The sequence below is a fragment of the Mus musculus genome, chromosome 11 (genome assembly GCF_000001635.26).
Source record: "Mus musculus strain C57BL/6J chromosome 11, GRCm38.p6 C57BL/6J".
Lineage (NCBI taxonomy): Eukaryota > Metazoa > Chordata > Mammalia > Rodentia > Muridae > Mus > Mus musculus.
This window is the reverse complement of record NC_000077.6, coordinates 3,369,339-3,394,500: the sequence shown is the minus strand read 5'-3', so window position 1 is coordinate 3,394,500 and position 25,162 is coordinate 3,369,339. Positions and strand designations below refer to the sequence as shown.

The 25,162-nt window shown below is 49.0% G+C and overlaps 1 protein-coding gene across 9 annotated transcripts in view; it reads left to right on the top strand.

Annotated features, from left to right (window-relative positions):
- The window catches only part of Limk2 (LIM motif-containing protein kinase 2), a 65,980-nt gene that overhangs the window by 14,776 nt on the left and 26,042 nt on the right, over positions 1-25,162 (top strand). For 5 of the 9 annotated variants that reach the window (XR_003949323.1, NM_010718.4, XM_006514548.3 and 2 more), the window contains one exon: positions 1,485-1,584. Coding sequence is in view for 6 of the 9 variants with exons in the window: in NM_010718.4 (NP_034848.1) it covers positions 1,485-1,584 (100 nt within the window). In the remaining 3 variants the exon portion in view is untranslated. Of the gene's footprint in view, positions 1-1,484; positions 1,585-22,797; positions 23,533-25,162 lie in introns of those variants that run through there. The other 4 variants (NM_173053.2, NM_001361623.1, XM_030245609.1 and 1 more) reach the window with 3 other exon arrangements.

Here is a 25,162-nt window from a genome sequence, read left to right as displayed (position 1 = left end):
GTCATAAACTAGCCTGTACCAATCTTAACCCACACCCTGGGGCGTCCTTCCTCCTCCTCTGCAAATCTTCTCCAGCTTCCAAGGCTCAAAGCTCTGCTTCTCTATGGAGACTTTTCTGCCCTTATTTGAAGGAACAGTATTAGCATGGAGAAGAGAGAGGAGAGGCTAGTGTCGCATAAGCGCGCGCGCGCACACACACACACACGTGAACACACACACACACGTGAGCACACAGCCCTCAGCATTAACCCATCCATCCATTAAAAACTACAAGAGTAGTCTTGTAGTAGTTCTTAGCACAGGAGACAGGAAACATTCATTAAAGGCTTACTCTTCGACAGAATTAAGACAGATTGAGACAGTTCTGTCTCTGAAACAAAAAATTAAAACTGGGAGAGCGCTTCTTTTCCAGTGGATTGGCTCTTTAAACATCAAAGATGATGTAACCATCAGCCTGCATCCTGTGGTTTTGGGTGGAGAGGACCAGTGGGTTGGTTGGTTGAATGAAAGAGCTCCTGGACCAGGTTATGGGAAATTCAAGACAGAGTGTAAGCCAAACTGGGGGGAGCAGGGAGCGGGCGGGGGTGGGGGTGGGGTGGCGTCTGGGTACTATCAGGGAAGGAGGGAGACCCTTTCACATCTACTGATAAGAGCACAGGCTGAAAGGTCTGAAGGAAGTGATGGGTTTTGCAGAATGTTAGTAGATTTAGGTTTGGGGGAGGTCAGTTATATATAAAATTACATTCTTATTTATGGTGCATACTTTTAGAATGTTTTCAGGATCTCAGGAGAGACCACCATGGCGAGAAAGGTGCTCTCCCCACATGGGAAGGATGGGCAGCTCACTTTTATTCTAACATGAGTGGTCACAGCGTCTTTTCCCATTGGCTGGGGCTGGCTAGTTTTAGATGAATTGCATCACTGGACAGCAGAAGTGGAGCTGGCCCTGAAGTCACTTAAGTGCTAAGAACACAGCATGGTCACAGTATAAACCAGAGTCTTACCAGATTGGGGGGTTAAAACATTTGCATAAAGGTTTTAGAAGGTGGGGCAGATAAAAATGATTGGAATTCCTAGTCATAAAAGTTTTATAGTGTTTGGTATAAAAGACTAATGTTTAATGTCTTACACACACTGTGGCCTATGTGTGGCAGAGGGTGGAGTAACTTCTGCCTCCACCATGTGGGTCCCAGGGACCCAGCTCAGGACGGCAGGCTTGGTGGCCCTTACCAGCTGAGCCATCCTACCAGCTCCATCAGACACATTGGTTTTTTAATTGAGATTACTTCTGAAGCGAGAGTTGTCTTACCTAGAGAGATGTTGGCGTGAGGCTTGCCAAGTGTTTACCTGAGGTTTTGTGGAGGGGAAACAGCACTGGCAGAGCCTAATCCCTTCAGTGGAAGCTTCTGTTATTCCACATGACTGAAATTCTGTTCCTTGCTTCCTGCTACTTAGGGACTCTGACCGCCTTGGTTTTGTTTCAGGTGATGAAGCCTGGAGGTGTCGGGGCTGTGGCACCTATGTTCCCCTGAGCCAGAGGCTCTATAGGACTGCCAATGAAGCCTGGCATGGCTCCTGCTTCCGGTAGGTGCCTCTCTTTCCTTCCCATTGGGCTGTGGGCCGTGCACTGCTTCCACGTTCTGAGAAATGCAGAAAGCAAGCTCCTGGCTAGAGAATTTTAATCTTGGTGGGGCGTTAGGGGCAGGGAAGGAATGTGCAAGGAGGAACAGTCCCAATGCCAGATTCCAGTTCCGGGAACTGCAGACGGGTCAGGTGCCCTGGAAGAGCCAGGCGAGGGGAGGAGCTATTCTAGAGTTTCTCCAACACCCCTGCTTCACATCATGGAAGCAGGCCAGAAGGAGGGCCTTTCTTTCCCCATGACCACACCACTGCTTAGAAAGGTGCCTGTGGCAGCGAGGGGGGCTGGCAGTGTCATCTCTCCCCCACAGGACTCCCCACCCTGTGGCCCTCCTTCTTGTGACTGACTTTATTATTGCTTCCATAGTATTGTTGAGAAGCAGCTCTGTTTCTTTGGTTCATTCGCTTTTTGAGACAGGATTTCTCTGTGGAGCCCTGGCTGTCCTGGAATTCGCTATGTAGACCAGGCTGGCCTCCAACTCAACAGATCTGACTGTGTCTGCCTCCCCAAGGTTGGGAATAAAGGTGTGTGCCACCACAGCCCAGCCAAGAAGCCACTCGCTACCATGCCTGGCCATCTGAGTTCTATCTTGGCACTGTTGAATGAGAGAGCCAACTCCCGGAAGTTGTCCTCTGGACTGCCCATGCACACCATGTAGTGTGCACCTGCACATAGATACACACTAAACAAACAAACAAATAGATATGTTTTAAAAAATTTACGGGCTTTAAAGCCACATTGGTTTTTGCTTTCTGAGACTCAGTTATAAGGAACTGGAGATGTTACTAGGGACCTCAGCATGCAGTGGGCAGTAGGCACCCACTGAGCACCAGCTCCTTTCCAGGGCAGAAGCTTGCCTTTGCATACAGTTCTAGCCCACAGTCATTCCAAATGCAGTGCCTCTCCTATAGAGGTGGGGTGGGCATGCGTTACCCATGTCTGACAGTGAGATGGATGTTAATAGAGACTGTGCTGCACAGCTCCTGGCTCCCACACACAGCTCTGTGTGCAAACCCGCTGTCAAGTAGTTGAGCCTTATGTGCCTACCTCCCTCCTCCACCCACCAAGTTCAAGGTAGAGGCTGGCCACCAAAAGCTGGAGAGGGACCAATGTTTTCTGTCCTTTTAGCTTCAGTCCAAACTTCTTTTTTTTTTTTTTTTTTTTTTGGTTTTTTGAGACAGGGTTTCTCTGTGTAGCCCTGGCTGACCTGGAACTCACTTTGTAGACCAGGCTGAAATCCTGAAGTCAGAAATCCGCCTGCCTCTGCCTCCGGAGTGCTGGGATTAAAGGCCTGAGCCGGGCTCAGTCCAAACTTCTTACTCTATCTGTGGTTCTAATGGCCTTGGATTCTCCTCCCTCAGCTCCTGGGGAAGTGCGCTCTGCTTGTCCTGTGCTGCTGTACATAGAGAAGCAGTAGCTATCAGAGCCTTAAGAGGCCTGTAGGTAAAGCCTTGGCTGGTCTGTTCATTTCACGGCTGAGGGCAGCCTTGCTTTGGTATGGACCCACACGATCTAAAGTGTTCCTGATGGAGGCCTAGTCACATGATTTTCTGTCCAGATCAGCAAGCCTGGGTAGAAAAACTGCCCTTGTGGGTTTCTTTTCTTTGGTGGGAGGTGTGGGTTTTCTCTGTGTAGGCCTGGCTATTCTAGACCTTGCTCTGTAGTCCAGGGTTATGAGCTACTGTACCTGGCTCGTTCTTGTTCTTGTTACTTCTGATAACTAGGAAAGACTGCCTGTTACACCTGTAACCCTTCACACTGAGAAGTAGACTGTTCAGGGGTCACTCAGACTGTAGATGCCAAGAGCTGGTCTTTAGACTGAAGTCCTGAACCCTTTGCAGTTTTGATCAGATGTTTGCTTGTGAGGGCGTGAAAAGAAATGTATGGGTGGGGTGACATACCTGTCATTCCAGCTCTCAGAAAACTAAGGTGGAAGATTCTGAGTTTGAGGTCGGCCTAAGCTACACAGCAGTACTCTGCCTTTAAAAGAAAAAAGTATGCAGGTCGGTGGTGCCGCTGCTGCTGCTGCTGCTGCACACCTTTAGGGCCAGCACTTGTGAGGCAGAGGCAGTGAGATCTCTATAGAGTGAGTTCCAAGACAGCCAGGGCTACACAGAGAAACTCTGTCTCAAAAACAAAACAGAATAAAATAAATGTAAGCATGAAGGCACAAGCTATAGAGTGAGGTTAAGTTCTCAGGCAGAGCCTTTCAAGTTATGTGACTTCCCTGCCCTTTTAAAATGAAGATAAGAGGGGCTGGTGAGATGGCTCAGTTCGAGGCCAGCCTGGTCTACAAAAGTGAGTTCCAGGATGCAATTTTACTTTTGCCCAAGTCAGGTAAAGTCCTTTAGGGCTGGGAAGGGCTATTTGTTTGACCTCAGGGGCCGCCTGGGCTGAGGACGAGGGGATAAGGAGCTGAATAATTGTCTTTTCCAGTCTTTTCGCCCAGCTCTCCTGCAGCTCTGGTGAGGTTTAGAGTCTCTGGTACAGGCCCATGGGAGGCGGGCTCTTCCTTCCCTCTGTACTGCTGAGGGAAGTTCGAGCTTCACGACTTCTGTCCAGCCCTGCTCTTCCTAGCTGGGCCACAGTTAACAGGAAGCAGATGGCTCCCCTCAACACCTTTGTTCTCCCTGGGTGAGATTTTGAATGAAGAGACTGCTGGGATTTGGTCCAACCTCCACCCCTCCCCTCCTTCACTGTGTTTCATGGTGACCTAGAACGATGGTAGTCCCACCTCTGAGAGCCTTCCTTGGGTTCTCCAGTGCCCAGGACATCTTCAGACTGGAGCCTGGGCCTGTTGGGTCAAGTCCAGCTCACAGGCCTCCTGGAAGTAGCTCAGGGCGTTGGGCAGGTGGGCCAGGGTTCTTCTGACCTGCCAGATACATGGCTGACCAGCCCTTGCTCTCTTTCCTCTCCTTCCCACAGGTCCCGTTTAAACTGTGTGCCTCTGGCCTGCTTTCCCTTTCTTTTCTCCCTTTCTCTCTCTCTCTCTCTTTTTCTTTCTTTCATCTTTTTTTTATTCTTTGTTTTTGTTTTTTTGTTTTTTTTAATTTCTTTTTTTTCCCTTCCTTCCTTCCTTCCTTCCTTCCTTCCTTCCTTCCTTCCTTCCTTTCTTTCTCTCTTTCCTTTTTTCCTTTTTTTCTTTTTTCTTTTTTCTTTCAAGACAGAGTTTCTCAGTGTAACAAGCCCTGGCTGTCCTAGACTCACTTTGTAGACCAGGCTGGCCTCGAATTCAGAGATCTGACTGCCTCTGCTTCCCAAGTGCTAGAACTAAAGGCGTGCGACACCACTGCCTGGCTTTGGCCTGCTTTTCTTTTCATCTAAATTGAATCTAAATCTGGAGCTGTTCTCTGAAGCTCCTGGCCTAGGCCCCTCCTGGGGTCAAGAGTGGAATCAGACAGAGCACATGTTCAACACAGCTGAAGTTAGCCTGTGGAACTGTGAATGGTGGCCCTACTGTCCCATCTGTCTGTCTTGTTCCCCTTCCCTCCCCTTCTTTTTTTTCCCTCCCCTTCTTCTTTTTTTTTTTTTATTTTTAATATAAGATTTATTTATTTAACGTATGTGAGTACACTGTAGCTGTCTTCAGACACACCAGAAGAGGGCATCAGATCCCATTACAGGTGGTTGTGAGCCACCATTTGGTTGCTGGGAATTGAACTCAGGACCTCTGGAAGAGCAATCAGTGCTCTTACTCACTGAGCCATCTCTCCAGCCCTCTTCCCTTCTTTTTAATACCTTCTCATATCCCAGCTGGCTTTGAACTTGTGCATGTAGCTGAGGACGAGCCTGAACTTTTCTGATCCTCTTTGCCTCCCCTTACATGAGTGCTGGGACTATAGGTGTGTGCCACCAGGCCTAGCTTATGCTGTGCTGATTGAGCAAGAGTTTTGCTGCATAGAATGCAAGCATTCTGCCAACTGAGCTACACTCTAGTCCTTTTAAAATTTTGAGGTAGAGTTTTGCAGTGTAACTCAGGCTAGCCTCAGAATCCTTCCAGTATCCTTAGCTTTGGGACTACAGATGTGCATATCCTAACCTCATCTAGCCTCTCGAGGATTTTGTTGTTTACATTGTTGGGGATTGGACCCAGGGCCTCACATACTGGGCAAGGTGTTTGTTCTACCACTGAGCTGAGACTCTGGTCCTTATAGAATTCTATCTTGAGACCAAGTTGTCCAAGCTATGCGCTTCTCAGGCTAATCTCAAGTTTGAGACCCTGCTGTGTAAGCCTCTGGAGTAGCTGGTTGTCAGGATGTATCACCACAACCTGACTTCTTGTTTCCCAGTGGCTGCTACTTCTGCTTCCTCCTCCTCCCCCTCCTCCTCTTTCTCCTCTTCCCCTCCTTCTCCTCCTCCTTTTTTAAAGATTTACTTATTTTATATATATATGTGTGTGTGTGTGTGTGTGTGTGTGTGTGTGTGTGTGTATGCAGTCTTCAGACACACCAGAAGAGGGCATTGGATCCCATTGCAGATGGTTATAAGCCACCATGTGGGTGCTGGGAATTGAACTCAGGACCTCTGGAAGAGCAGTCAGTGCTCTTTCCAGCTAGTGGTTGCCTTTTATGGGGAAGTTTAGCCTTTTAAGCGGGGGTCCTAGAAGAAGGAGAAACTGCCTGTCAGTCTTCCACAGCCCTGAAGGGAACTGCTATTGTGGGATCTGGCCCCTAGCTCCCTTAACAAAGGGAACCTACCACCTCTAGGGCACTGGTGACTGTCTGGCCTCCTTTCTCAGGGTGATAAGCACAGACTGAGCTGTATCTTATAAGAAGCCTTTGTCAGTGTCTGTCCTCTGGGGTAAGGCAAATGCCAGTGGAAGATGGTCCCATCAGGCGCACACTGTGTCTGCTCCATTTGTGAGTCCAGCAGGGTGCAGCAAACAGAGAATCAGAAGCTGTAGGATAACAATCTACTGGCAACGGGTACCTCGGAAGTGCCAAGCCATATTAATTGTTCCCATCTAGGTGTGGTATCCTAGTTACAGTTCTGGGAACTACAAACATGCCAGATACGGTCCTTACTGTTTTACAAGCAGTCGCTTATTTACTCTTGAAGATAACTCAGTAAATGAGTTACTTGTTTTACCTACTTCAAAATAAGCATCCAGGATTTTTCATAGGCACCTGTAATTTAACACTTTGAGAGGCTGCATCAGGGTGATGTGAACCTGAGGCCAGCCTAGGCTATACAGTAAGACCTTGTCTCAAAAGCACATGCCAGAACCAAGCCAGGTATGGTGCTTCTGCCTGTAGTCTGAGCACCAAGGCAGTGGGATCATGGATTTATGGCTGCCAAGCGAGAGACCCTGCTTCAAAATAAACAGACACACAGATGTAAATAACAATAAAGCTAGAGAAGTGAGAGTTACCTACTAACATTGCAGAGCCAGCTAAATCTGAACCCAGGCTCCTGTGGTTGTGAGTCTTGGCATGCTGTCCTGTATTATGGGCGTGTCATTTAACCCCATTTCTGCTTCTGCAACGTGAGCCATGCACTTGCTAGTGTCAGATAACCTTGAAGTCTTCTTGCCATCCCCAGTGCAAGAGCGCTGTCAACTCCATGCCTTAGGTTCCTGCTGGCAGGCTGTGGAGCCACTCTGCCCTCTGCTGGTCACTGCTGGTGCTGGCCCAGGCCTGAACTGCCTGTGATGTCTCAGGAAAAAGATTGTTTATCCAGTTTATCTCTGAGGAAACCACAAACAGGCGAGCCACTGAAGCTGGCTGTTGAATGCTGACTGGGGCCTGCCTGACAGAGAGGAAGGACAGACACCTCTTCCCGTTGGAAACTCTGGGATGTGGCAGCATGTGACCTCAGTGTGCTTTAACCTTGCACTTTGCTTTGCTTGTAGACTTTAGGCAGGCAGAAGGGAAGAGGTGGAGGGAGGGGGCGGGGCAGCTATCTTTGAGCTCACAGATTGGTCTTCCTCTGCCACTAGAGTGCTGAGATTAAAGGTACGCAACACCAGACGCAGCATACCTCGAACTTTCTAGGTAACTAAGGATGACTGAATGAAGAGATCGTGGGGGTGGCACATGCCTTTAATCCTGGCATTCAGGGGGCAGAAGCCAGCGTGATCTACATATCCAGTCCAGTCAGGTATATGTAGTGAGACCCATTTCCAAAAATAAAAATAATAAAAAAGCACTCTGAAAATTCCACAGTGGGTATAGTGCAGAGGCACAGTGCTTGCTTCTCATATCCAGTGTCACTGCTTGACTCCATGAGTCCTCTGCTGGTGAAGGCGCTGAGATTAGGCCCTACTGGGGATGCAGAGGTAACGTTCTAGCCCAGTTCCATAACTGACCCAGAAAGCCAGGGACAGCAGAACCCAACATCCCTGACTCTGCACTGCAGTCTGACCTCCATTCATTCTGGCTCCTGTGATACGTGCTCTTAATGATGTAGCAGAGAGGACAGCCTGGTTGATCAGTCTGTTCACAGGCTCCTCTAGCCTTCATCCTGCGTGGCCTCCCAAGTGGGCCATGTGGGTACAAGTGTGTGGGTACAAGTGGCTGTGTGTCTCCAATCCAGAATCTAACTCGCCTGCCTCTGAGTGCTAGCATGAGCCTCATGCACACAACCTCATATGATGGCTACACCAAAAATATTGCATAAGGTTACCTTTAGGCTGAATGTAGCAGGGTAGCATGAAGCATAAATGAACTATAAGCCTATAAGATTATGTTCATATTCCACGAAATTGAAAACTCTGCAATAGTTCTGAGCCTGGGCATTTAGGTTGCGGGCTACTTAGTTAGTGGTGGCAGTGGTCGTGGTGGTAGTGGAGGATAGAGGATATGGTTATGGTATTGGCACAGAAAAGTGAATTAGTGTTCCTGGACAACTGTTGGAGTCCAGCTGAAGGGACTTAAATCACAGCTTCCTGCTTTATGCAAAGGGCTGTCTTAGTTAGGGTTTTACTGCTGTGAACAGACACTATGACCAAGGCAAGTCTTATAAAAAAACAACATTTAATTGGGGCTGGCTTACAGGTTCAGAGGTTCAGCCCAGTATCATCAAGGTGGGAGCATGGCAGCATCCAGGCAGGCATGGCACAGGAGGAGCTGAGAGTTCTATGTCTTCATTCAAAGGCTGCTAGTGGAAGACTGACTTCCAGGCAACTAGGGTGAGGATCTTATGCCCACACCCACAGTGACACACCCATTCTAACCAGGTCACACCTATTCCAACAAGGCCACACCTTCAAATAGTGCCACTCCCTGGTCCAAGAATATACAAACCATCACAGGGGCTAATCCCCACCAAGGAGAGCTCTGCAGGTTAAAATCGGTTGTACATGCAAAGTTCCTCACAACCTCATCCACAATCTTCAGCTTCCTGTGCCAGGATTGTCGGCCTAAACCATCACGTCCGGCTTTGTCACTTTTGGCTTCTTGGCTTCTATGACATCCACACACGCTCTTGTTTCCCTCCAGCCTCTTTGGTCATTGCAGGTTTCTTTTTCTCCCAGGCCTGTGGTGAGGCCCTGTGGTGCACTCCTCTCCCTGAACACTCTGATTCCTGCTGTCCACGACACACAGACCCTGAAGTGAGGGCCTCCTGCCCCAGCGCCCCTCTGAGCTCTAACCCAGCATGTCCTGCCAACTACCTAACACATCCCTTTTGTCGTTCTTATATTTTCAAATGGAGTCTCACAGTATTGCCCAGATTGTTTTCAAGTAATCATTGTGCCTCAGCCTCCTAAGCAGCTGGAACTCACAGGCAAACACTGCCATGGCCCACTTTAGTATGTCATTCAGATATCTTCTAGATACATTAGACTCAATTGGGACTTGCAATGGTCTCCCTTAAACTGGCTCCTCACCCACTTTAACCAGACTTCCAGAATGACAGACATCACCATCCCACATCTGCCTGTGTCACAAGTGTCCTTGGTGCCTCATGCTTTATAGCCCAGCCTGTCAGTTTTGGTCTGTTTATTTATATTTCCCTCCTCCTCCTCCTCCTCTTCCACCTCCACCACCACCACCTCCTCCTCCTCCTTGTCGTCGTCTTCTTCTTCTTCCTCCTCCTCTTCCTCTTCCTCCTCTTCCCCTTCCTCTCCTTCCTCCTCTTCTTCCTCCTTTCTTTTTAAGATTTAGTTAGTTGGGATTTTGTTGTTGTTGGTGGCTTTTGTTTTGTTTTGTGAGACATGGTTTCTCTGTGTAACCTTTGTTGCCCTAAAACTCACCCTGCAGACCAGGCTGACACCAACCTCACAGAGATCGTCTGCCTCTGCTTCTCAAGTGCTGGGATTAAAGGTGTCCATACCATACCTGCGTAAGATTTATTTATTTTTATTATTTTTATTTACGTGTGTCTGTATTAGTGTATCTACCACATGTGTGGAGATGTCCTTAGACACCAAAAGAAGGGGTTGAATCTCTTGGAGTTAGAGTTAAAGATGCGCGTGAGATACCTGATGAGGGCTGGAACTGAGCTTGGGTCCTCTGGAAAAGCTGGAAAAGCTCTGCGCTTCTGAATTGCCTCTAGCCCAAGCCTCTCGGTTTATCTCTGCCCGTTCCTGTTGTCAGCTCTCACCTGCACGGCTGTCAGTCTCCCCTCCACTGTACTGCCTCCTAAGTCACACATTCTCTCAAGCAGCTGGGGTGTGTGATGTATGAAACAGCCAAGGGGTGAGATGCTTTAGCAGTTAAGACTACTCTTGCAGAGGACCTGAATTCGATTTTCAGACCCGTGTCAAAGAGTTCCCAACTGCCTACAACCCGGTTCTAGGGGATCTGACATCTCTATCCTCCTCAGGCACTTTATTCACATGTACATACCCACACACATAATTAAATGTAAGTACCCAGGCTGGGGCGCATGCCTTTAATCCCAGCCTCTCAGGAGGCAGAGGTAGGCAGATCTCTGTGGGTTCGAGGCCAGCCTGGTCTACAAAGCGAGTTCCAGGCTACACAGAGAAACCCTGTCTTGAAAAACCAAGAAAAAAAAAGAAATTAAATAAAAAAACAAAACAAAAAAACAAAAAAACCACCTCTGGGAGCTGGAGAAATGGCTGGGAAGTTAACACTTGAAAGGGGAGCTGGCGAGATGGCTCAGCAGGTAAGAGCACTGACTGCTCTTCCAAAGGTCCTCAGTTCAACTCCCAGCAACCACATGGTGGCTCACAACCATCCGTAATGAGATCTGATGCCGTCTTCTGGCGCATCTGAAGACAGTTAAAGTGTACTTATGTATAATAATAAATAAATCTTTGGGCCGGGACTAAGCTAGTGGAGTTGACCGGAGTGAGCAGAGGTCCTAAAAAATTCAATTCCCAACAACCACATGAAGGCTCACAACCATCTGTACAGCTACAGTGTACTCATATACATAAATAAATAAATAACTCTTAAAAGAACACTTGAAAGGACCCGAGTTCAGTTCCCAGCACTCACATGGCAACTGACAACTCTCTGTAACTCAGTTCTAGGGGATCTGGCACCCCTGCTGGCCCTCTCTGGCATTACATGCTTGTGGTACATACATGTTCACTTAGTTTATGTGTCCTAAACACATTAAAGAGTAAAATTTAAAAATATGGTACTGAGGATGCAGCTCAGTGGTAGTTTACCTAGCATGCAGGTGACAGGCTCCAGGATATTCCTGGTTGCTAAAGAAAAAAAAACACCCCCCCCCCAAAAAAAAAACAAAAAAACAATGTGCACATAACCGTCCTATATCACCCTCCACAGAGGCCTGTGCCCAGAGCCTCTTGCTCTCTGCCTGAGTCTCACTACTCTTCCCTGCTGACAAGGCTTATATTGTTCTGCACCCTGGGCCTGGACTGCCAGCCCCTCCTCTCTTTGCCTAATTAGCCTCTGCACATAGTTCAGATGGTTCCCTGGACGGCTCAGAGATGTCAGTATTCCTCTCCCTTGAAACTCCTCTTGTAGTTTTAGGCTTATCTATGCAATTATCTCTGCTCTGATACCCAATGACTCCTGATGGTAAAGGCCTTCAGGGACTTTCAGGGAGGTTTTGTCCCTCATTCTGTCACCAGCAACATATCCTTGGCCTAGGAAGCAGAGATTGTTGAAAGAATTGCCCAAGCTGTGATGTAAGTGTGGCCTTTCCTGCACTTCCGCTTTCCGCTTCACATCCTTCCCTGAATGACTGCAGCTCCCATAGATGGCTGGGAGGAATTGGTTCAAGATACTGGGTTTTGGGAAATTGTCTGTAAGGTCAGGTAAGAAGATAACCTTTGTCTTCTGCTTTCAAAGGAACTGTCCTACAGTGGGGAGAAGTCAAGAGGCCTAGGGACCTGCTCCCCAGCAGCCTCGAGCTGCATTTCCTTGTAGGTACAGGCCAGACTGGAGCAAAACCTGGGGACCACTGGAAAGAAGAGCAGGGGAGGGGGCTGGAGAGATGGCTCAGCAGTTAAGAGCACTGAATGCTCTTCCAGAGGTCCTGAGTTCAAATCCCAGCAACCACATGGTGGCTCACGACCATCTGTAATAAGATCTGACGCCCTCTTCTGGTGTGTCGAAGACAGCTACAGTGTACTTACATATAATAAATAAATAAATCTTTAAAAAGAAAAAAAGAAGGAGAGCAGGGGAAGAGGAATGAGTTCAGCTGCCCTAGCCCACACTAATTCTAAATTGTAGTAAATGTGACCAAAAGCAACTTGGGTGGGAAAGGGTTTGTTTCATCTTACACTCGCACACCTCGTCCCTTAGGAGTTAGGACTGGAACCTGAATGCAGGAACTGAAGCTAAGAGTGTGGAGGGATGCTGCTCACTGGCTTGCTCTTCATGGCTTGCTCAGCCTGCTTGCTTGTATTACCAGGACCTAGTTGTGGCACTGTCACAGTAGACTGGGCCCCTCACATCAGTCTCTAGGCAAGAAGATGCTCCCACAGACTCGTCCACAGGCCAGGCTCATGAGAATTGTTTATCAGTAGAGGCTCCATTTTCCCAGATGCCACCAGCTGGTATCAAGTTGACAAAAAATAAATTAAGTAAACCGACTAACCATCAGGTGAGTATTAGAGACAGCCTCAGCTACACAATGAGTTTGAGGCCAGCCTGGAGGCTGCCACCGCTGTAGCCTAGAACTCTGGCTTGGGTGACAAGGGCATGAAGAAGTGACAGCCACAGGGACAGAGAAGCACCAGAAGCTCAGGATGTTTATTATATGGAGTTGGACACAGAAGAGGTATTGTCTACAGCTGAACAAGGTAGTGAGTTGTTACACAGAGATAAGCAGAGAGGCAGGGTTATTCCATACAGATGAACAAGGAGGGGCTTAGCTGATCGCAGTAGGAGCAGGCTCCAGAGGGGAGCAGGCTTCAGCCATGAACACCCAGGGAAGCAATCAAAGGTGAACATTTTCCACACACGCTGTCAGCATTTAGACTCCAAACAGAGGATGGTGTTGCAGTCACTTGAGCCTCACTGAGGTGACAGGGGACAGTGAGCCTTTGCCAGTTTCCCTTGTGTCTAAGGCTTTGTCCTCAAATGTCTGTCATGTCAACAACACACACCCACTCAGGACTTCACACACCCAGGGTTTCCTTCACTGCCCACACTTGGGTGCGTGAGGTCCTGTCATAAGCAAACAAAACAGAAGTAAAGACAAGTGGCCGGCAGTGAACTAGAAGTGAGAGCCGTGATGCCTTTGCCTGGGTCAGGTTGCTGAGTGTGGCCTGGCTACAACCAAGCTGGGTTCTACATTATAGGCATTATATTACATTATATTATATTACATTATATGCAGGGCTAGTTTGGCCGAAGTAAAGATCTCTGTGACAGTTCTTCTGATGCCCGTGTTAGCCTCTGGGGGGGTCTTTTCTTCTTTCTCTTTCTCTTTTCTTGTTTGTTTGTTTTGAGCTAGAGTTTTACTGTGTGGCCCAGGCTGGTTTTAAACTCTTAGGCTTGAGTCAGTTGATGTTCCCACCTCAGCATCACAATTGGACTGGGTGGGCTCTAAGTGTGAGCACCTCACTGCCCAGTGTAGGTCTCGAAGTCCTACCTATGCCAGGGATTTGGGCACACTGATTTCAGTTGTCAGCCTGTAGGTAGACAGTGATGTTGATAAACCATCAAAGCATGTCCGCATGTCTCTGGGTGAGGGTGTTTCTAGACCAAAGGTCAAACCCCAGGCCCAGATTAGGTTGATTCGCCAAGACGCCAGCCATAGACAGGTCTGTGGGTGGCTAGCCGGCCCACCTTCTTCTGACTACCATTGCTTCTTTTAGCATTGACCTAAAGGGTGTGGAATTGTTTTCTCACCTTAATTCTTTTAACAAAGAAGAGGCATAGAGAGGTTTAAAGGCTTGACTGAGATCACACAGTAAGCCATTGTCAATCAGGGAAGGATCTCAGGTCTTCTAATGGCGCTGCGGGCCTCGCCTCAGAGATGTGTTGGTACGGTAAAGGATTTCTTTCTCCCAGAAGAATGTCTGTGGGAATGAAGGCTCTGACACTGAATGTCAAACATTGTTTGCTGTCGTTTTGTGAAGTTTTTAAGTTAGAGGCTGGAGTGATGGCTCTGGTTAAGGTCACTTGTGCCTCCTGCAGATTTGCATGTTTCAGTTCTCAGCACCCACAGTTGTCTGTAAGTCCAGCTCTGCAGGTCACATCTAAATAATGTACATGGGTGTTATGTCTGCATGTATGTCTGCATCGTGTGCATGCCTGCTACCTGCAGAGGCCATTAGATCTCCTGGAAGTAGAGTTATAGTTGATTATGTGCTGGGATTCAAACCCAGAGCCACATCTCACCCCCTGAGTTTCCTAGCATTAGCGTCACAAAACAACAGTTCGTGATAATCTATAGGGGCCACCATCTGATTCTTAATGAACTTAGTGGTTAAAATGAGCAGGTCCATAGAGATGTGGCCTCAGGACAAGGGCATTGTCTACTGGTGGTGAACAGTGGTTGGCAAACAAACTTGGTGTGAACATAGCAGAGCTAGCTGTAGACTTGAATTGAGCCAGCACCTGATAATGCATATTGTCCTTGGTGCCTCAGCCTTTATATCCTGGCCATTGGGAGCCCCTGCTTGCTTCTGATAAATAGCCACCCCACCACCCCAGTTGCCTGTGAGTGTCTTTAATTACCCAATTGCCCCAGCCTGGTACACAGTGGTCTAGCACTCCTTACCATCCCTGCTTCCTTTGTGGTCACTGCTTAAGTGTGGGCTCCAGTGTGATATGCTCAGGGTTATGTTGTTCCTTCAAGCTCGGAGCCTCTTGTCTGCCTGGCAATCAGCCTGCTTTGCCAGCTGATACAGCACCTCCTCTGGAGGAACCCCACCCCTACCCCCAGCCCCACCAATCAGAGGAGAGTTTTTTCACCCTCCTTGTTATCTTCCTCATACTCTATCCCTGTCGGTGTGTGTTTGCACACCCAGCTGCAGTCTTCAGGTATAGTTTTCCAAGGGTGGGACGATATCTAACCTACCTCTGGGCCCCATGGCGTAGCGGACTACCTAGAACGGAGCAGTCTCAGGGTGAGTGGTGCCTTTCTGGAATGGTGTTTTAGAGAACTTGAATAAACTCCTTCCTGTATGCACCCTCATCATCTCTACTGTGCAACATTGTCCCGGGCAAGAGCTTTCCTTCTGACATGGACAATAGAATAAGACTATAGCCGGCTGGTAGTGGTGGTACTCACCTATAATCCCAGCAGTTGGGAGGCAGAAGCAGGCAGATCTCTGAGTTCGAAGCCAGCCTGGTCTACAGAGAGTGAGTTCCAGAATAGCCAGGATATACAGAGAAACCCTGTCTCGAAATAAACAAACGCAAACAAAAAAGACCCCTGTCTATAATGTGGTCATTGAACCCCCACGTGCCTTTGCTGCTATAGCCGTCCACTGTGCTTTCTCTCTCCCTGGGCAGTGTTAGAGGGGTGCTAACAAATTCTCTTTTCAGGGGCAGGGATTTGAGACAGGGTCTCTCTACATAGCCCTGGCTGTCCTGGAATCCTCTGTGTAGATTAGGCTGGCTTCAAACTGAGAGAGCCTCTCGTCTCTGCCTCCTGAGTACCAGGCATGTGCCACCACACCTGGCCACAAATTCTCTTTTTTTCCATGTTCCTCACCATTACCAGAACAGCCCTAGGCATCCATGTCAGACATAAACTGAGGCTATTTACTTCTGTGTCTCTGTCACATTCTGGCTAGGCCTTACTGACAGTGCTCCTGACAGTGCTCCGATGCACTTGTGATTGGATCAGTCCGCTGTGAATAACACTTGGAGAAGCAACAACTGGTTTTGAAGTCGGCAGCACACATTTGTTTGAGCTCGCTTGCGTGCGCATGCATGTGTTGCTGGAATGGAACCCAGCGCCTCATACATAGTAGAAAACAGCTCTATCGCTGAGTTACATCTACGGCTCAGCCTGGGCAGAGTAGCCATGCCTTCTAACTTGTCTCCATACACTGCTGTTGAAGAAAGAGGGAGACGGCCACCATGAAGTTTCAAATGAGTAATAACACATCAGGAAAGTGAAGTCCCCATTACATCAAGGTTTAAGCAGCTCTAACCCTGACAGTGACCAAGCAGCCTCCAGAATAAAATGAACTGTCTACCTGTGCATCCTCATCTGCAGTGAGGGGGTGAGAGTGGCTATTCTGTCCGACTCGGGTTACTGTGACAATGAGGTGAAATCAAATGGAGAAGTGCCTGAGAAAGAGTAGGATGGAGTCCTCAGTCTCCATGTGGATCAGAACCACTAGGTGTTGTTTAAAATAGAGGTTTGGCGCACAGGCTGGGGGAGTGGTACACATCTCTTGTCCCACCCAGCACCCAGGAAGCAGAGGCAGGTGGAGCTCCAGGACAGCCAGGGTTACACAGAGAGACCCTGTCTCAAAACAACGACGAAGATATAAAGTTCAGATTCTTTCCCTCAGAACCTCTGGGGCTGTGTGGCTGGGTGGTGCCAGGGATAGCCTCGTTTTCCCAGTGGAGTCCAGATAGCTGTTCCTCAACCACACCTTGAAAGATCTCACCATGACCAAGTAGCAAGTGCAGAACAGCTGTTTGCAGCACCCTCAGTGTGTCAGAGCCGGAGTTCAGAGACTCGTGTTAGATCCCAACCTTGTCAGTTTTTACTCATGAGACTGAACAACATTCCCAACCTTCATTTCTTCATCTGGAAAAAGGAGGTGGCAACAGTGATGCACCATTTAATCCCAGCATTCAGGAGGTGGAAGCAGTCAGATTACTGAGCTCAAGGCCAGCCTGGTCTACATAGTGAATTCCAGGATAGCTAGGGCTACACAGAGAAACCCTGTATTCAAACAAACAAACAAAGGGAGGTAGCCGTCCTTACAGTGAGAAATGTAATGAGAACATGTGCATGCATAACAAGCTTACCTCTGTGTCTATCTCGGGGGTCTCCATGTTTTCTAGTCTGAAGACTAAGTACCTACACTTCTGGAGCACTCGCCTTTCAGGGCGAGGTAATGGGGTGCAGTTATGTACGCTGCCCAGGCTGACTGTGAGACTGAGCTCAGGCTGTGGTTCCACCAGCCATGACTAAGACACCACACTCATCAGGTATTACAGGAAGAAAAGAGAATACAACTTGGCTTCTGGGTAGAATGTAAGTTGAAATTAGGAATGGCAAACCGCACATGTTCAGTAGCGCCACCCCGTTATGTGCCGTGTCCTGATTATTAGAGAAGGTCATTCTTGTGCACTGAAAGGGAGGGACAGTGATGCAGCCACTCATGTGGCTCCAGAGAACCTGGAGAATGGCGTTGACACCCAAGGTCTAATCACTCTGTCTGGCGATGCGAATCTGCTATCAAATAGAAATAGAAGTCACTGACTGGCCCAGTTTTTTTTTTTTGTTTTTTTTTTTATTTTTATTTTTCTTTTTTCCGGAGCTGAGGACCGAACCCAGGGCCTTGGGCTTGCAAGGCAAGCACTTTACCACTGAGCTAAATCCCCAACCCCCCAGTTTTGTTTTTAACAGAAAAATTAAATTTATGATTTTTTTTCTTTCAGTGAGTTCATCAGAAGTTCTGGGCAGATGATGGGCAGGGTGGGCAGTGAACAGCTGAGAGAGGAGCCGGTTGCTTAGGCTATGGAGGAAGTTGGTATTTCTAGTTCTCAGGGATTTGCCGGTGGTGACATTTTCTCATGGATTTCCCAAGAGCTAGATACTCTTTCTTTTGTTTTATCCTCACAGTATAGATGTAGGATCCAAGACCTCAGCATATCTATCAGTGTAGCCCCTGTGCTGCAGAGGTGGGATCCCCAAATCTTTGATTGGGTTTGAGTAGAGGAAAGGCCTTGAGACTTTAAATCAGCAAACACTGCTTTTATCCCAGCTCTGTACTTCCTGTCAGTATAAACGTGGATGGCTTGCCTGGCATCTCTGAGCTGGTCTGCCCTACCCTACTGCATGTGAGGGACTAAAATCCTTTGTGAACTGAAAATGCTTTATCAGTGTTAATTATCATCTCTCCTGTAGGACTGTAGTCTCTCTCACAGTAAGAGCCTAGAGTTATGTGGACAAGAGAGGTGGCTCAGCCTCACTAGGCTGGACACATGGGTGGGCTTGGGTCCTGCTAAAACCTAGAACCTAGCACCTACCCTCTTGTATTTTGATACGGCAGTGGACAGGCATGGACACAGGACCTTGCTTGTGTGTGGTGGGCTTGGGAACATGAGGAGGAAGCCCTTCCTAGAGGAGAAAGAGTTCCATTATAATTGGGCGAGAGAAAAGAAAAGTCATAGGCATGATGTCGGATGAAGGCACAGGAGGCTGTAGAAGGAGCGAAGAACAGAGGTTTGGGAGCAGCTGAGGGAAGCCAGGTGTGGTCAGGGCAGGATACGGTCAAAGCAGCCTATCAGAGTGTAAATGACAGAAAGCACACAGTGCCTTGTCCGTGCTGCTTGAGGGACTACTCCAAAGGTGATGCAGATAAGCAGGCAGGGAGGGAGCCCCTAGTGTCTATTGCTGTGATGAAACACAAAAATCACAAGGGGAGGAAGAGCTTCCTTGGCTTCCACTTCCACATCGTAGTCCATCACTGAAGGAAGCCAGACAGAAGCCTGGAGGGGTGCTACTTGCTGGCTTGCTCCCCATGGCTGGCTTGCTTAGCCTGTTTTCTTATCGAACCCAAGCCCACCAGCCAGGAAGGGTTGTGGTCACGGTGTGAAGGGGCCTCCCACATCAATCACTAATTAAGAAAAAGCCCTATAGGCTTGCCTGCAGCCTGATTTTATGGAGGCATTTTCTTTTCCTATTTTGGGGGGTGGGGTGGGTGGGGTTTTGTTTTTGTTTTTGAGACTGGGTTTCTTGTGTAGCCCTGGCTGTCCTTGAATTCACTCTATAAACCAGGCTGGCTTTGAATTCAGAGACTCTGCTGCCTGGGTACTGGGATTAAAGTCCTGTGCTAGCACACCTGCTTATGGACACGTCTTCGTAATTGAGGGTCCCTGCTCTGATAATTTTAGCTTGTGTTAAGTTGACATAAAACCATCACGGCACTCTCCAAGTATTCTGGGCACTTCCAAAGTCTAGAGTGAGCTGGGGAGGGGAGGGGCAGGGACCAGAGAGGTAGCCTGTTGGAGGAATGGCCTTGCTAAGCAGCAAGGAGACGCAGGTCTCCAGAAAGCTGTGACAGCACACACCGGGGGCTGTATCTCTTCAGGAGGCTGAGGCAGGAGGATCACAAGCAAGTCCTGCCTACATTGTGAGATCCTGTTTCAAAATTTAAATTTTTCTTTAAAAAATAAAAAGAGAGCTCCAGATATACAAACCCGGAGTGTTTGCCCGGCATGCTCAAGTAGTTCCCAACTCGGTCTAAAGACAGCAGCAGCAAGCCACAAGCAGCCTTTCCCTCGTGCAGCAAGCACAGGTTCCTGTGCGTCGGATCCGTTGTCCAGAGCTTTCGTACAGGCTGAGGATGGGGTGACTCATAAATTTACCACATCTCTCAAGGGTGGTCACTTGGGGCTGTCATCTCTGAATGCTGTTTGTTCTCCAGCCTGTCCCAAATGTAGGCTCTTTGGAGTGTCATCTGGTTCTGGTTAATGGTTTCCAGCTTTCGAAGTGTACTGGAGATTAGCACCATCTTGATGTTTTATCCCGGCGACGGTTACCAGTCTCAGGGTCCCTGCAGTTGCCTTGGGCATGTGTGGAAAAAGTACACCCACAGTGTGACTTTTTACCTCCAAGTTCTGAGTGGTTTGGACCCTTTACCGTTGGCCTGAAGGAATAGCTCTATCTGAGTCGCCAGCTGAGTAGCTGTTCCCTACATCTGGTGATCAATCCTTTAAAGGCACCTCCTGAAAGCCAGACGTAGGAGGGTAGATAGATTCCACCTGGGAGGGGCTTCCGCTTCAGCTCTGATGGCGAGATGGCTGTTGTGCTGCCAGGGGGAGGCACTCACATGGCCGCTGAGAAATCCTCTTATTAGTCCCCCACTAGTCCACCCACCAAATCCTTTGTAAGAAGAGTGGGAAGATAAAAAGCCTGCAGCCTCCTGCCTGCATTCCTAGACACCGACTCACTGCTGCCCGAAGCCACTGGAGCAGCAGAGCTGTGTGAAATGTCAAAAGGAGTTATGCTCAGGGGCTCCCTGGCCCCGCTCTGTGCCTTGCATTCTCTTCCACGTACACTCCATTCATCAGATTGAAATCAAAGGATGCAATTAGATGCCAGTTCAGATTTAACCAGGGGCTCCCCCCTTGCCTGATGGAATTACGGGGGAGCATGAGTATATCTGGGCTCTGTCGCTGGGAGGAAGCTGCCAGCCAGCCAGCCTGTGGCAGTCCTCTCCGTGTCTTCTGTGTTACTTCCCTTCCACTGCGTCTCAGGCCCTTTAGCTCTTGCGTGGCCCCCAGCCAAGATCCCAATTCCTTCAAGGCTGGCTCAAGAGATTCAGTCTCAACTTGAGACCCAAGGAAAACAGGGAGCCCACCGGCACCTCATAGGAATGAAAAATGTTGAAGCTGGAAGCTATCTAGAGACCTAACCCAAAGCTCAGACAGGCAGGAGCTTTCTAAGGGCCACATAGCTAGCACAGAAGTTGAACAGTAGACTTAATGATATTAACAGCTAACATTTATCAACTCTTAATGTGTTCCAGACTTAGTGCCAAGGGCTTAAGTGCATTGCTGCATTCAAACCCAGACAGTCTGGCTCTAGGCCCAGGTTGCACTCCCCAGTACAGCATGGTAGATAGAGCACAGCCTTTACTGTCTAGCTTAGGTTCAAACCCTGGCTTCCCATCTCTTTGGTCAGTGAGATGACTTCAGGTAAGCACTTTAACCTCTCTGTACCTCAGTTTGTTCCTCTGCAAAGAGAAGGGTGTGAGGGGGATACAGTACTGTCAAATAGTGGGGGTCAAAGGTCATTTACACGAAATGTTGCCAGCAGTTGAGGTGCAGGCTAAGTGCCCACCCAGTGCTCACCTCCCTGCCTCCGGAGCTGGAGTATATTGTCTGCAGTGGTAGATACACAGACCCAAATTCAGCATCCAGTGCAGATGCCAAAATGTTTATTTTATTTTATAGACAGGGTTTCACTATACTATGCAGCCTGGCTGGCCTGGAACTCTCTAGATCCTCCAGTCTGGCTTCAAACTAACAGAGATCCACCTGTCTCTGCTAGGATACCACACCCAGCACTAAAAGCCACTTTTTTTTAAAAAGATTTATTTATTTATTATATATGAGTACACCTTAGCTGTCTTCAGACACACCAGAAGAGGGCATCAGATCTCATTACAGATGGTTGTGAGCCACCATGTGGTTGCTGGGATTTGAACTCAGGACCTCTAGAAGAGCAGTCAGTGCTCTTAACCACTGAGCCATCTCTCCAGCCCTCAAAGCCACTTTTAAACCACGTTTCTGTACTGCCTTTTATTTTTACATTTAAAAAACGATTTATTTATTTATATGGGTATTTTTCCCATTACAGATGGTTGTGAGCCACCATGTGGATCCTGGGAATTGAACTCAGGACCTTTGAAAGGGCAGCCGGTGCTCTTAACCTCTGAGCTATCTCTTTAGCCCCAATTTTTACATTGTTAAATTCTTGACAGGGTAAATAAATAAAAAAGCCAAAGACTATTTTATGGCATATGAGAATGATATAAGTGTCCACAAATAAAGTTTTATTGAAACATAGCCAGATCTATTTGTTTCTATTTTACTGAGGATGCTGAGATGTTGAAATAATTGAGTAGCGGTGACAGGGTCTATGTGACCTATAGAACCTAAAATATTTGTCCTCTAACCCTTTACAGAAGTCTTCTATCCCCTGCTATGGAGGCATTCTTACTGAGGTAGAAATCCACCTTCACTGTTGACAGACTGTTTGTCTTTAAGCTGTCAACAACCTCCTCAGAACCTTGGTTTTGACATCTGTTCAGTGGGTGCAACATGTATGCTGAACAAAGGCCATTTAAAAGTGATAGTGAATATGTGGCAAGCAGTTAACTGGAGCTGGAATGTGCCACATGCTCAGTGCGAGCTGTCTCTCCTCACACTCATGGTTTGTGCCCAGCTGAAGAAGAGAGAAATCATCTCCTTGTAACCCATGAATCACTTCTGTGTGGACTTGCCTGTCACACTGTACAGTGAGTGACATATAGCAACTACCAGGTGACTTCCAGCTCTTTCTAGTGGGGAGGTGTTTATACCTGGTGGGGAAACAGCCTGTGTCATAACCCTGTGTCCATCAAGGTCTTGGGGACGGGGGTCCCTAGTCTAGTCCAGTGTAACCCTGTGGACTGGGGGAAGAGAAGACCTTCATGCAGGACTTGGCTTGGTCAGCCCACAGCTGGGGCTCTCAGGTCTGCTCCCATTATACCTAGCTAGGCCTGCGCCCTCCCAGGCACCTGCTGGGCCCTCAGTTAGGAAGCAGGGTTACCCTGGGACACTATTGTAGTTTCCTCTCTGTTGCTGTGATAAACGCCATGACCAAGAGCAACTTGGGAAGGAGTTATTTCAGCTTACACTGAGAGTCAGGGAAGGAGCTCAGGGAATCTGGAGTGGAAGCCATTCAGGAAGGCAGCACAGCCCTGCCCCAGAGTGTAAACGGCCAGTCTCTTGAGGCTGTCCCCAGATCTGGCAGAGGGAGTAGATGAATGGGAGTCCCAACACCAGAAGAGAACAGAGACCAGCCCAGATCTGTGGATGTTTCTGGGGAACAGCCTCCTGTGCTGGAGGGTTTCCCTCCTGTAGGTGTAGCTCTGCCGAAGCTGTCATCCTGTGTTTTTAACCCCTCGGCAGAGTTAGCGCCCTGTAGGCAGCTCTTCAGGCTGGTGACATTAGACTCTGATGTGTCGACCCCCTGCGCTGCCTGTCCTGCGCGCTGTGCGGTGGCCGCCCGGCCAGCTCCAGTTATTGTCTGTGGCGCTTGCCTGCAGCCTCGCTCCCGCCCCGGCTCCACCCCTTGCTGCGAGGTCTGTTTCCTAACAGCTGCTCCAACCACACACCTCGGTTCTGCCCGAGCTCCTCCTCTTCCTCCCTCCCTCATTCAGGGTGGGTGGGACTGAAGGACGGGACTGACTTGACAGCAGCATCTCATTTGTAGCCAGTCACCAGCCCCTTCCCCAGAATGCCTGTGTGTGTCTAGCCTCTGAAGAGAGGTACTCCTCCCGGAGCCTCGGGGGGCTACGGAGCTCCCAAGATTCTGGGGAGGAGACTACCAGCCATGTGCCCCTGCGGGAATCTGCCAAGGAGCCAGGGGCCTGGAATCCTCTCTCTCCTGCTGCTTCGGAGGCAGAGGTGAGCACCGGGCAGCCGGCTCCAACCCAAGGTGCCGGGAACCAGCCTGTCATGGTGGCCGTCTGCAGCCAGCCTGAGGCGCTCCCAGACGGGTTTGCAGCTGAGCCTGTTTATCTGCTGTGGGAAGAAGATGGGGAGTTACTTGTCTGTCCCGGCTTACTTCACCTCCAGAGACCCCTTTAGGTGAGTTGTTCTCCCAGACCTCCCCCTCATCCCTGCTCCTGGGCCCGAGGGAAGGCCAAAGTCTTCCTCGTTCTCCTCTGACCTCACTTAGCCTGGTTTTACCAGAAGAGCTTATACAGAAGCCTGGAAAAGGGCACTCCGGTGTCACGAAGACAAGGAGGCGAAGGAAGCTCCTGGGGAGCCCGGGTTCCCCTTCCTGACAAGCCACACCTTGGTGTTACTGTGTCTGAAGAAAGCACAAATGGGGTGCCATTCTGTGACTCTCACATGTCTTTCCTACAGGCCGTGCTGCCTGCCTAGGAATTTGTCCCAACAAGCAGGATGGGCAGGTTTTGCCAAACTAAAAGCTGGCAAGGCCTGGGTGTGGATAGCCTGGTACACAGTAGGCACTGTATACATGTTCTCTTAATGGCTTATTTGCCCTGGCTTTGAGGGGTTCCTCGGCTCCCAGATGAGTGGAGTTTCTGGGTCAGCCCCCAGATATGTACATCTGAAGGGGCTCTCTGTGAGGCCTTTCCTGGGCAGGCGTGGAAACTTTCTTCCTCTGACCTGTCTGTCTTTGCTCTCTGCCCCACCCCACCTTCAAGAGAAACTCCCTAGGGGGTTTCTGGCCCTCTGGGTCCCTTCTGAATGGAGCCATTCCTGCCTGGGGTGGGGCTTGTTTTTATTCTTTGGGAGAAACCTGTTTTTCTGATGACTGCCTCCCCTTCACCAGTAGCCCTGCTTGATTTTTTCTTCCAGCTTTCCCAATCCAGTTTGGTGGCCAGACCTCACTATTAGGATAGTGATCTGTGGCTGTCCCTGGGCAGAAGAGCGGCTACCATGAGGTTTCAGCGAGTGGCCGGGCCCTTGTAGAGACTGAGGGGACTGGTCCTGGCTATTGACTCCAGCAGCCCTCCTGTTGGCACTTTTCGTCTATCAAGCCTAAAGATATGATGTAGCCCTGTTTTACTGATGAAGCTACCAGTCTCAACAGTGGCAACACACAAGGTCCCCTCAGCTGGCTTGTTTTGGTTGTAGAGTTTCTTGTCCTCTGTGGGGCTGCAGCTCACTCCGTACGCGTCTCTCATACATACCTCTTCGTAGGTTTGCTTTCCTCCCTGGCTGAGCAGGAGAGGGATGGTTTGCCAGATCTGTTGGAGATTTTTGTTTTGTGTGTGTTTTCTTAATTGAGGAAAGAAGTTGACCTTGAGTTTAGGAGGTAGATTTTAACATGTGGGATCCGATGCCAAGTGGGGTGCTAAGGGTTGTGGCAGCCACTTGTTCAGGTCCTCTGTGTTCCTCTGAATCCTGGGAAGGCATCGTGGGGGAAGGGCTGTTCCTTTAGCCAGCAGGAACAGTACGCCCCTTTTAATTTGTGCGGCCATGACACTTCTTTGGAGTTGGAGCTAGAGCAGGTGATGAACTTCTGAGAGCCAGGTCCCCAGGGCCTCCCAGGTCCCACAGTCCTTTGTCTTGTTCTCTGCCAACCTCTCTAGGAAACCTGATGACCTCGCCTCCATTCTCCAGGCTCTGTTTGCCCAGCTGGAGTCAAAGGGAATCCTGCAGTAGACCCTCTGCCCTCTCCTATGCGAGAGGCCAGATTCCTGACGATCCTGCTGAAGTACTCAGGGCTCTGTGACCACCACGT